The sequence below is a fragment of the Gigantopelta aegis genome, chromosome 13 (genome assembly GCF_016097555.1).
Source record: "Gigantopelta aegis isolate Gae_Host chromosome 13, Gae_host_genome, whole genome shotgun sequence".
In the NCBI taxonomy this organism is placed as follows: Eukaryota; Metazoa; Mollusca; class Gastropoda; order Neomphalida; family Peltospiridae; genus Gigantopelta; species Gigantopelta aegis.
The window spans coordinates 7,546,803-7,560,612 of NC_054711.1; the positions used below are offsets into that span (position 1 = coordinate 7,546,803).

Consider the following 13,810-nt stretch of genomic DNA (forward strand, 5'->3'; position numbering starts at 1 on the left):
ACTACTACACCCCCACACCCCCTTCAACTATCGCATTACATTTGTACAAGAATTCATTCATTACCCTCCATCTTCTCAATCAAAGAGTACCATTCGTGAAGTTAGTCCATGCTGTGATCATGCATACTTATGGAATAACAGAATGGGTTCCTTCGCTTGCACAAAATACCACCACCCGAGATATGTTCAAGTACAAATATCTCGGGCCACCGCTTATGTCGAGTCCTGGAACTGTTCATGAAGTCAAAGGTTTTTGTCAATTGAGCGCTCACTCCATTAAACATATCATTGGATGACGTTTTCTGTTACGCCAATCCCTCTTTAATTTCGTCTCCATGGTGATTCATATCGCGGTGATTCATTTCCGGAATTGGCCGAAGTGTGCTTTTCGGGTCATCCCGGAATATTTTCCACAGATGAACGACCAAATCTCGGAGCACGAGATCCGACGAGTTCTTTGCGATAACCCGCAGCACGAAGACGCCGTCGTTTCGAAGATACTCGTCTGCGAATTTCCGACACAACTTTGAGTCGCCACTGCTTCGGATCTCGTCGCCAAGTTTCAGGTACTTCTTGACGTATCTCGCCCTGTTCAGACCGATGAGTACGTGGTAGAGCCAGGAGAGATAATTCATGCAGGTCAGAGTCGCTACGAAGAAGAGCCAGAACCAGAGGAAAATGAAAATCTTTTCGTTGAACAGGTTTATGGGCAACACGCACTGCACGGTCCATCTCTGCAGATTCTGGAGCTGCCTGATGTCGAAATCGCAGAGCGTCACTCTCGGGAAGCGGGGACTCTCTCGCCACGGCTCCTCCTGCGACAGTTTTCTGATGATCTCGAAACCGTACACTGAGTAATCCATAGACAGAAACGAATTGAGCAGAAAGAACTGGCCGATCACGTTGACGACGAAGAGAAGCTTGACGAACAGGTAAAAACCCGTCAGGTAGGTCCCGTCCCGCTTGCCCAGGAAGAAGCAGAAGACGCCGGATATCCGCTGGCGCATGCGCACAAAAACGTTATAGTTGTACTGCCGGTGCGCCATGAGCCAGCGGTCCATGTACTTGGCGATGTGGAAGATCGTCTTTTCCCGGTCGTCTCCGGAGCCGAGCTGCGTTCCTTCGGCCATCGTCGTGATCTTGTCCATGTTGAGCCCGGCGCCGTTGCAGAACAGCCGCCAGATGATGTTCGGGCACTTGAACATGAAGGCCATGAACAGGAAGATGATGGGTACCCACTGGTAGTAGGAAATCTCCTTGTCCTGCCTCTCCCTCAGGTCCAGCGGAATCGTGTCGTCCATGGGCACGTAGTACGTGTTGGAGATCCAGCACACGTGCTTGGCGTAGGCCACGTAGGCGCCGGTGAAGGTGGCGGGACACCAGCAGTGGATGGGGTCGCCCACGTACTGCGCGCTGCTGACGAACAGCGTGAACATCGCCAGCAGCACGACCGTCCATAGGTGGTTGAGTCGGTCGCACCAGTCGTCGTCGCTCGTGCCGCGCAGGCGCGACCACGACGCCAAGCCGCCCAACAAGCCAATCCTGAAACGACAACAAGTGTTACTGTGTTAGAACTATAGTTTTTAAAAAAAACACCAAAACAACAACATTGTGACATATTACAATTTTTATACTTTTTTAGTTAATTATGCAAAGATTCATTAATTTGAAGTTATTTACAAAGGCGAATTCAGGGACCAGTGTCTCGTCACTCCTAAATTTAGTTAAGTGCCTCTTCTTCTTTTTTCTAACCTTTAAAAAAACCCACACATTCATTGGGTTGCTCTTTCACGAGTTGGTATATGTGCCCTTGTTCCCTTAATTTTGTGTGTTGTTGTTGTTGGGGTTTTTTGGGGGGTCTCTCCTTTTTTCTTTACTACATTCTCTCTTACGGAACAAGAATATATCGGGTTTCCTCTCTAAGACTGTATGTCAGAATTACCAAATGTTTAACATCCAATAGCCGATCGATTAATTAATCAATGAACTCTAGTAGTGACAATGCCATTAAAGAAAACAAACACACTTTTACGGATTCAGATAAAATACTACACGGTATGTTATTAATGTTTTAAAGTATATATATATTAAAGGGACACACCCTAGTTTCAGCCCATGAAAATGCACACTAAGTTTAGGATTAACAAGCCTTTAGCACATTTGGATAAGATTACATTTGAGTGAAACATGAGTCTCTGACTTTGAAATGACCGGTCTCGGTGGCGTCGTGGCAGGCCATCGGTCTACAGGCTGGTAGGTACTGGGTTCGGATCTTAGTCGAGGCATGGGATTTTTAATCCAGATACCGACTCCAAACCCTGAGTGAGTGCTCCGCAAGGCTCAATGGGTAGGTGTAAACCACTTGCACCGACCAGTGATCCATAACTGGTTCAACAAAGGCCATGGTTTGTGCTATCCTGCCTGATTTTTACTGCTTTCCCCCATCCTGCTGCCTTATTTAGTAACATACGTTCTTTGATAGCACTCGCCTGATGCTTGGTGGGTCGAGGATTAATCCCTCGTCAGTGGGCTCGTTAGGCTATTTCTCGTTCTAGACAGTGCACCACGACTGGCATATCAAAGGCCGTGGTATGTGCTATCCTGTCTGTGGGATGGTGCACATAAAAGATCCTTTGCTACTAATGGAAAAAATGTAGTGGGTTTCCTCTCTAAAATTATACGTCAACATTACAAAATGTTTGACATTCAACAGACGATGATTAATAAATCAATGTGCTCCAGTGGTGTCGTTAACTAAAAACTAATTTTTTATAAACTCACTACCGATTGAACTAAATGCCGTCCCAGAATGAAATAAAAACTTATTTTAGTCCAGTGTTCTCTATTGTTAAAAATTATAGACGAGTATCCCTGATAAAATAAATAAATAAATAGTGTGTACATGTATTATAATTTGTAAACCTCGTTATATTAAAGAGTGTGGTAAAATTAGGCGCGTGTGAAAAGGGAGGGTATCGGGGGTTGAATCCCTTCCCTGATCAGGCAAAAACAAAATCTTTCTTCTTCTGTTTTTCAGTATGTTTTCCGGGAAGCATGACTCGACACCCCCCCCCCCCCCCCCATAAACTTCGCCCGCTGGCCCTTACATAAATTCTTGCACGTGCGGTTTTCCTCTCTAATTATCTTTGATATAAAAACCATAATGTCCGACGCCATTAAAATGTGTTGTGCGCCGTTAATTAAACCATTTCTTTTGGGTTTTTCTTTGCCACTATGTAGTCACGTACCAAAGCATTTTATTCATTTCCAGTACCAAATATGTTAGTTATTCGTAGCACCGACATACTTCTGAGTAAACTGGTAAATAACTCGACACATGACAGGATGTGGTTTCATTAAAAACATGCTAAATGGTGCCCCTAACAGAGAAAATACGTGTATCGGGTTTACCGACCTTTAGCATGTAGAATTAACTGCCGTTAACAAAATTACGGTCTGTAACGTGCGTGTGGGGCGTGTAATTTTGTGTCATTATACATTCAATAAACATAGCTGCATGGCGTAAAAACATCTACTTTACAGGATTAATATTCAAAGGGAACATTTGGACATTCTCAAATAATAAAAAATATTTTCACTTTTCTATTATGCTAGGTTTAGACTGTCAACTGTTGCGAAGTTCGGGGCTTCTATAAAAATAGTTTTATAAAATCCACAAGCCATGGGATCAGTTATTAAAAAAGTTTACTAGCCACGATTAAAAATCCACTAGCCCTACTTGACTTCTAGTAAATACAATTTTACTAATAGTAATAATCGGATATGTCACCTAAAGAGGGAAGTGGAGCTTAAACACACTAACATTGGAGGATGGTGGTGGGTGTAGGGTCAGGATATTCATATTTGCAACAGACTAAAATGCAGCATTTGACGACCTTTTTTTCACTAGCCGTCGGGCATGGCAGTGGTAGATATTTACTAGCCCAACATTGAATATCACTAGCCATGGGAGTGGGGCTACCATAATCCAGAAGCTCTGCGAAGTTGTCCAACTCGACTAGCAAATGGACAGTCGTAGACGTCGTGACAGCAGAACGTTAGCCAACAGTGTGCTGACAGTTGGTAGTCCGACCCTAGCATTAATTGCCACGCGTTATTGGTCGAAGGTTAAGCCAGACACACACAAGGCAAGTTAAATTGTTATAAATTAGGAAAGTCGAAGCCGCTGAATGCAAATAAACTGTTTGGGTTTTTTCTTTCCTTTCTTTTAGTTTATGTTGAAAAACAACACAAAAGTTTGTTTTGTTTAACGACAACACTAGAGCACATTCAGTTCATTTGTTAATCATCGGCTATTGGATGTCAAACATTTGGTGACTTTGATAAACGGTCTTAGAGAGGAAACCCGCTACACTTTTCCAGTAGAAGCAAGGGATCTTTTATATCCACCATCCCACAGACAGGACAGTGCATACAACGGCCTTTGTTATGTGTACACCAGATGTGGAGCAGTGACTAGAACAAGAACCAAATGGGTCCACCGAGCTAAGTCTTGCTCCTAAATTAGTAAAAGCCGACATTAGCACTTTAAATAGATCTATATAGGTCAAAACTTGACATATTTACAGAAACAATGGTCTAAATTCAACGACGTGAACCTTTCTCGGAAACTTGACAATGACAATCATTGGTGTCTGTCTATATCGGACTTTGGGTTGTAAGTAGCCAAGCACATTAAAATCATAACCACAAATTTGGGCGTCCGGAAAGGCGGTGTGACTAATTCACCCCACGCCAATGGATCGGATCCAACCCAACTCATGGTTCATGGTGAGCTACATGTTTCGTCAAATTATCTATTAAACTGTTAAACGTTTTCGCCCTAGAACTGTATAGCGCGCACACCAGCACAGACACACACACGTGCGCATGCACATATGCGCGCACGCGCAATACAAAAATCATTAAACAAACCATTGCGATATTATGACCACCGAATTCTGTTCTGGGACAGTTTGAATTACAGGCAACCGGATTTCAAGGAAACGATCGTTTCCGGTAGTGTGTCGGCGAAATCACAGAACCGACAATTCGTCGCACAATGACAGATCGCTGTATCGCTTTTTTAATTTAAAAAGGATAGAGGGTACAGTAATATACCATGTTTTCCAACTAAATAAAAAGGGGCACGTTTTCGTCGTGGCGTGGTTAAGCCATCGGACTACAGGCTGGTGGGTACAGAGTTCGCAGCCCGGTACCGGCTCCAACCCAGAGCGAGTTCTTAGGGGCTCATTGGGTAGGTGTAAGGCCACTACATACTCTTTTCTCTCACTAACCAACTACCAACTAAGTCACTGTCCTGGACAGACAGCCCAGATATATGAGGTATGTGCCCAGAACAGCGTGCTTGAACCTTAATTGGATTTAAGCACGAAAATAAGTTGAAATGAAATGTTTTAACAAAACTTGAACCTAGTGAATCTAGACATTGACACAGACAGGATTGTATATTGGGTGTCCAACAATACTGGACGGACCACTCTCTCTGTGAGTCGTGTTATCAAGTGATAAAAAAATATATATAAAATGTGGCGGAGGAAAAGAAAGATCTGCTTGGGGACATGCCCGCAAACCCCACTCTTGGCTATGCCAATATAGTTTGCCTTTGATTTGAGCGTACAAGCTTAAAGTGTGTTTTGTTTAACGACACTACTAGAGCACATATTTATTAATTATCGGCTATTGGGTGTTAAACATTTGGTAATTTTGACGTCTAGTCTTAGAGACGAAACCTGCTACGTTTCCTTTTTTATAGTAGCAAGGATAGCACATAACACGGACTTTGATACACCAGTCGTGATGCACTAGATGGAAGAAAAAAATAAAAAAAAGCCCAATGAGCCCACCGACGGGGATCGACCATAGATCGGCCGCGCATCAGCCGAGCGCGTTATCACTGGGCTACGTCTGCCCTCCCTTTAACCACAGAGTCGGGAACTAAGTGTTGCTCCTAACCTTTGAAAATCGTGAACGCTGATCTTTGCGGTCGTCTGCTGACGATTCCCACAGGTTTCTGCGCACATCTGTTACTCGGTATCGTGTTGCGCCTGGTTACGTCAACCACGCGCAATTAATGCTGCATTTGTAATTGTAAACATTTAACAGCAATTAAACCGTATCCCTTGCAGCGAGATTACGCGTTGAATTATCACAAAGCAGGTCAACCTTAATTAATGTCTAAGAGATGTGGGATGGGGATTACTAACTGACCTTTAAAGGTATGCTTTATGCCAGCGTCAGATTATCAACTGCTGCGACGAAGTAAATGATGGAAGGAAATGGTTCATTTAACGACGCACTCAACACATTTTATTGACGGTTATATGGCGTCAGACATATGGTTAAGGACGACACAGATATTGAGGGAGGAAACCCGCTGTCGCCACACCATGGGCTACTCTTTTCGATTAGCATCAAGGGATCTTTTATATGCACCATCCCACAGACAGGGTAGCAAATACCACGGCTTTTGATACACCAGTCGTGGTGCACTGGCTGGAACGAAAAATAGCCCAATGGGCCCACCGACGGGGATCGATCCCACACCGACCGCGCATCGAGCGAGCGCTTTACCACTAGGCTACGTCCTGCCCGTCCAATTCGATAACTGCGTTGTAAAATCTCACCAACTCCCGACGGGTGCGCTCAGATTAACAAGATATACGACAAGAATCCAGTTGTAAGAGCGCTCAGACTACCAACTGGACAGTCGTACAAGGCGTGACAGCAGAAAGTTGTCCAACTCTGTGCTGGCAGTTGGTAGTCTGATCCTAGCATTAGTCTGTACTTTATCACAGCCTCAACTAATAAAACCCCGCCCGAGGGCCCATTAAGCTATTTCTCGTTATAGCCAGTGCACCACGTCTGGTATATCAAATACTGTGGTATGTGCTATCATGTCTGTGGGATGGTGCATATAAAAAAAATGTAGCCCATTCCATCTCTAAGACTATATGTCAAAGTTACCAAATGTTTGGCATCCAATAACCGATGATTAATAAATCAATGCTCTAGTGGTGTTGATAAAACAAAACAGACTTTAATTTATGGACGTGAAAATAAATTCAGGTAATCTATTTCATCGTATATTCTGATAAACATTGGGGGGGGGGGGGGGGGTCGAATTTACAAAGCCTGTTTTAAACTTACACTCGTGTAACTACGTCCATTCACTATGCTTAAACACGTGCGTCTTAGAAAAACCGGCTCTATGTTTTAGGGCACATCGTAGTTCGGGGGATATGCACCCCTCCCACACACACACATACACCCCACCCCATCCCTGCATCCGCGTCCGATTACTGTGACCATATTATTTGTTCCTGTCCAGGGGCCGAATTTACACAAAGCCTGTTTATGTCTTACACGCGTGTAACAATATACATTTACAATGCTTAAAGGGACAGACCCTAGTTCCTAAACACTAAGGCATATTTATCACTATTAAAGCCGTCTATGATCACTGAAATCAAACATTAGTTATATTTTATTGTTTAGATTATCCATTTCTGTACAACCGAAGTGTTTGTGGTCATCCTGGTGTTTCTAATACCACAAAATACTCTTTTTTTCATATATTTAAAAACGCACGTGCGTCTGAGAAGTAACGATTACTGAGTGAGTTCTAGTATATTTTAAAGGATCTTTCCCTGTTTTAACGACACAGATTTAGCTTCACTCTGTTACACCGTTATCCAAACGTGCTGTATGTTTGTAGATTAACTAAACTTAGTGTCAAATTTCACAGGCTGAAAATAGGGTCTGCACCTTGAAACACCTGCGTTTAAGAAAAACAGACTTCATAAATTCGGCCCCTAGTAGTTGTTTTTCACTAAATATACTGCCTTGAATGTTTTATACTCCCTCCAAGGATTTGCGAAACCCAAATGAAAATATACTGAAACTTGTCACGTAAACGATTAATAAATCAATGTGCATGTATTTAGTTGAACTGCGCCGAAACTCGATGTTTTGTTAGAAAATCTGGAGAAATCAATTATTTATGTGCAGACATTTTTGTCGCGTGAATCACTTTAAAGATACTTAGACCCAAAAGAAATAAATAAGAAACGCAGAGTTAAGACATAGCGGGCTCTTCGGGTCGTTCTTATTCCATCATCAATACTCCAGAGTGAGGCGAATTAGTTCAATTTCCCACCATTAATTTGAATGTCTAAAAAAAAAAAAAAAATGGCGTTTCTCATAGTATGCTAACTGAACCATTAACAATCAATAAAGTTGCCAACCGATTAGTAATAGTCGTTAATTAAATTTTGGAAAATTATTCCATGTTCTGAACTCTTTAATTCAGAATTTGAATCTATAGTCCGTCCCATTATTCTATAAAACTGGTTTGTTTTTGTTTTTTTAATATAATTTCAGTTTGGTTTGACGTAAGAAGAAAAGTAAGTGTTTTGGCAATAACAAAAAAAACACACCAAAAAAACGTGGAGCAATTTACAAATCAATCGACTCAGAATAAACAACTTCCATTGTATAAAAAAGGCGTTCACTCTGAGACGGACTATAATTTTCAATTCTTAATTGAGTTTGAGTTGAACAACTCAGCTGAACTGATTAGTACACCACAAATACAAAAAGGTGAACTGTGGATATGATACAAAGCAATATACACAATGTAGATAAACATGTATACCAGGAGAATGCAAATAAAAAATAAAAAAAATATCGTCATCGTACTTTTGAGGAATGAACGCTTGGTTTTGCGGACGAAGTTATTGGGGTTAACATATTTTGTACCATTCGCCCCTTTCACTCTGCTAACTTTTACTCATAAAATTTCTTGTTTTTTAATTACAAAAAAATAAATATAATGAAATTAAATTTAAAAATTTGATTTAATTTTCATTAAAGAATAAATCCATCCAATCCAGGGCCCCGTTCCACGAAGCGATCTTAGCGCTAAGATCACCGTAACTGCACAGTAACTGTTAACATATACATTTAAGGTGGTCTTAGCGCTAAGATCACCGTAACTGCACAGTAACTGTTAACATACATTTAAGGTGGTCTTAGCGCTAAGATCACCGTAACTGCACAGTAACTGTTAACATATACATTTAAGGTGGTCTTAGCGCTAAGATCACCGTAACTGCACAGTAACTGTTAACATATACATTTAAGGCGGTCTTAGCGCTAAGATCACCGTAACTGCACAGTAACTGTTAACATATACATTTAAGGCGGTCTTAGCGCTAAGATCACCGTAACTGCACACTGGGCGATCTTAGCGCTAAGATCACCGTAACTGCACAGTTAACATATACATTTACGGCGGTCTTAGCGCTAAGATCACCGTAACTGCACAGTAACTGTTAACATAGGCGGTAAAGATCAGTAACGCCCCTGTCCATTTAAGGTGGTCTTAGCGCTAAGATCACCGTAACTGCACAGTAACTTAACATATACATTTAAGGTGGTCTTAGCGCTAAGATCGCTTTGTGGATGTTTAAAGTTTGCTTTAGTTTAACGACACCACTAGATCACATTGTTTATTTTAAAAAGGGCTATTGGATGTCAAACATCTGGTAATTTTAATATAATATAGTCTTAGAGAGGAAACCTGCTATATTTTTCCATTAGTTGCAAGATATCATTTATATGCACCATCGCAAACATGAAAATATATACTCTAGTCGTGGTGCACTTACTGGAACGAGAAATAGCGCAATGGGCTCACCGACAGTGATCGATCCTAGACCGACCGCGCATCAGGTGAACACTTTATCAACGCCCGACCACTAACAATAACGTTTGTTAAGAGTTGTTAATCTTCTTATCGATAAGCCAAATGCAAAACGAATTTGCCCCAAGTTGCAACCGATTAGTAATTGTCGCTAATTAATTTTTTTTTAAATATTCCACATTCTGAATTTGCCCACTGTTCAGAATTTTGAATTAATAATTAAAAAATATCTTCTTCTGACTTAGAGGAGAGAACGCTACGTTTTGCGGAGGCAGTCGTTTGTATTTTGTTTCCACCTTATGCACCCCAACATCTTCCATGCAAATTATTTTGTTTTAATTATATGAGTTTTTAATTCGGCCTAATTTCCTTGAAAGAACAGTTTCGTCTAATCCAGTAGCTTAAAAAAATTGTTCTTTCTTTTCGTCCCATCCACCACCATCGACTAGATAATTGTAAGTAGTAATGCCCCCACCCGCCGCACACATGTTATTCAACCATATCTAACACTTGAAAGCTCCCTTAGAGAGTCGTAATTAAAATCACTCGAGTAAAGATATTAATCACGCAATTATCCCGACAACCAAACAGAGGAACGGAAAGGAAAACACCTGAGCAAATTTTAAACTACGGTTATTTGTTATCTAAACATTTTTTTTTTCATTAGTAGCAAGATATATTTTATATGCACCATCCCACAGCCTTTGATATGCTAGTCGTGGTGCGCTGACTGGGACGAGAAATAATCCAATGTGCTACCGACGGGGATCGATCCTAGGCCGCACACGCATCAGTCAAGCTCCTTGTCACTGAACAAGGGGCGGGTTTTAACTCCAAGTCGGATGAGTGCTCGTTTGAGGTGCTTACGTCGCAGGATCGAATCACCTCAGTAAATCCATTCAACTGATTGCATTTTCTCTCGTTCTAACCAGTGCACCACAACTGGTCAAAGGCCGTGGTATGTGCTTTCATGTCTGTGGGGAAAGTGCATATAAAACATCCCATGCTACATTAGGAAAAATGTAGCAGGTTTCCCTCTGATGACTACATGTCAGAATTACCAAATGTTTGACATCCAATAGCTGATGATTAATTAATCAGTGCTCCAGTGGTGTCGTTTGATTAATTAATCAGTGCTCTAGTGGTGTCGTTTGATTAATTAGTGCTCTGGCGCCATCCCATACACATGATATCACATACCACTGCCGTTATTACATCAGTTGTAGAGCACTGACTAGAACGATAAAACGTCCAATGGGCCGACAGGGATCGATCCTAGATCGCCTGCGCATCAGGCAAGAGCTTTACCAGTGGGCTACGTCCCACCCGTATTGTAGTCGGAAACATATGGCAGTAACCTCAGCATAGATTCATAAAAATGAATAATGTTTTTGTTTTTATCTTCTGTTTTTTTCTTCTAACAACATAAACGTCCTTCAGAAGTTCAGACATCACGTCAATATCCTCAACATAAAACCAGTACAGAACTTCAAGCACGTCAGCAGTATCAAACACTCTTAACATATGCTACAATAATGCAGGGACAAGTGCCTTTAAAGTTACCGGGCGTAGTAGTAGTACCATGGTGATAGACGCCCATTCGTTAAAACAAAAACCTGTGACGACACGCGGCGTAAATAAACATCATCAGCTGGGGCTATAATAATTGGGACAATGTCTGTTCACCAAACAAATCTGGATTACGCGATATTACTCAATAAAATACTGTGCCATATGTGAAAACCTGGGACGATGGTTACTCAATCAATTATTTACCTTCTGAACGGCCGGGATAACTTAATTTGCGAGAGGAAAGCACTGGGGGTTAACAAAAACCAGGGTGGATAAGTGGGTGTCCTTCCAAAAGACAGACGTCCCATAAGGCAGACGTCTGGGTTTTTTTGGGTGTATGTGTGTGTGTGTGGGGGGGGGGGTGCTGCCATAGGCGTCGGCAGATGACAGTAAAAGTTGCTGCGAGGGGGTGGGACAGCTGTATATTATTTTGATTTTTAAATGGGTCGGAGGGGGTGGGGAGGGGCAACGCATTATCTTCAGACTTGGATGGAGCAGTGACCCATGCCCCCACCACCCACATTTCAGACGTCTGTCTGCGCCCAATCCCCTCAACTTGAGGTTCAAAGCATTAAAATATATTGGTTCTACTATATCAACCAATACACATGAGCAAGCTTGTGCAACAGATAAATCAACCTTCACTGACGGGATTTGAAGCACGGACGCTCAGTAGTACCAACTGAGGAAATTCCAGCTAGCTACTGTCATAGGTTTTTTTAAGTATGTCTACATCCAACCACTTAAAAAAATATATATATATATATTTAACGACGGTTTAATTTCTGACACTACCAGATATAGTGTCCAGGGTGGCATTCAGTTACACAAAGATTTTGTTGTTTGTAAACATGAATAGTTATTATTATAACCAAACACATTTGGTATACAAGAGATAATCCCATCCGCCCGGGGAACGCTAACCCATTTACGATGAAAACATTATTATATTTAGTAAATCAGGGTTTTAGGGTTTTAAGGAAGACTCTCTTTCAAGATTAACTCACAGCGATAGGGTTTTTTAGGGCAGAGGAAAAAGGTTACTCCTGGATTGACAATTAACAAAACCGGAGTTAAAACACTCCGAATACCTAACCGATTACCTAATAAAAAACACGAATGGTATCATGAAATGTTTGTAAAGTTAGATTTTATACAAACTCGATACACTCACTGGGTTAAAAGGCTAATTGCTGTTACCTGCCGACTGTAGGGTCTGGTCTTTTCAAATACACGGTCAATTGGGGTCTTAGGTAAAATTGGGGGAGGGTTAGGCGCGCCACTAGGAAGGGGCACTCACCCGGAAAGCCGATGGTCGTGATTTAATTTTAAAATCCAGGCACGCACGACACCCCGACGAGTAGCGCCACATGGAACTCGTCCGGGGGGCACGGCCGGGTCGGTCTATCAGTGTTGTTAAATAAAATGTTAATTGGTGGTCTTAATTGCGTTGTGTAGGCTAATAAATTGTTACCAGTGATTCCGTTGTTTTGGTTGTTTTTATACATATTTTTTAACTGCCTGTGATATAGGCTATATTGATTACTAATTATTACTAATGGGAATTAATTTAACGTGATAGTACCTATTGGCCGTTTTGACCATTTCTTTTGGCCGTTTTGACTTTTTTCTTTGGCCGTTTTGATCATTTTCTTTGGCCCTTTTAACTTTTTTCTTTGGCCGTTTTGACTTACATGTTCAAGGCCGTTTCATCATGGGGCCGTTTTGACTGCATACCGTATCATACAATGGTTTGGTTAAGAAATAATGATTGGCGCTTCCAAGAATCCTTAGAAGGGGTGAAGTATTAGTATGTATGCGCGCTTGCATCTGTGCATATATAAATTTGTTTTCCAATTTTTACTTGCTTTGTACGTCTTTGTCTTATACAAAACAAAAAGATTGTATAATCTATAGCACACGATTTTTGTTTGCAATCCATGTGAATTTGATAAACTGACATAATTTTCTTTTGGTAAAACATTTATTAAATATAAAAATGCAATAACATCACTTACATTTTATCTGTTCGACCGCGTTACGACCAAATATCGATTCTCCGTCAGCTGACATTGGCCAATCCCGCCAGAAGTTTAAACTCTCTCTTTGTGTCACAACCACATGTCTCTTCCTGGTAAAAAAAAAAAAAAAAAAAAAATTCCAACCACTTGCAGAACTCGTGTTATCTACGACGCTGAAGATAAAGTCATAAAACCGGATATCTGTCCTGATAGATCCCGTGATCAAATTCCTTCTCACAAAACACGCCTTGGTTGGGGTTTTTCTGGCCTGTAACACACAGAGAAAGAGAGAGATGAGCGTGTGTGTGAGCGTGTGTAAAGTTCTTTCACAGTTGACAACAAAGACCGAATCGCACTCTGTACCACGTGACCTGCAATCGACAAAGACCGTCTGAAACTGTGACCTTTGACCCGTCACGGTTCAGCGGGCGGGTAGAACACGTGGAAACGGTTTTGATTGTGTCAGCAGTGGCGCAAGATTGGTAAACGA

At 41.5% G+C, this 13,810-nt stretch overlaps 1 protein-coding gene across 1 annotated transcript; it reads right to left on the reverse strand.

Moving 5' to 3' along the window:
* Positions 1 to 48: 48 nt before the first annotated feature.
* On the reverse strand, positions 49 to 13,577 carry LOC121387786 (innexin unc-9-like). The gene is made up of 2 exons (XM_041518992.1): positions 13,318 to 13,577; positions 49 to 1,542 (listed from the first exon to the last, which is right to left on the reverse strand). Coding segments are annotated over exons 1-2 (1,239 nt in total). The 5' UTR covers positions 13,320 to 13,577; the 3' UTR covers positions 49 to 305.
* Positions 13,578 to 13,810: the final 233 nt, after the last annotated feature.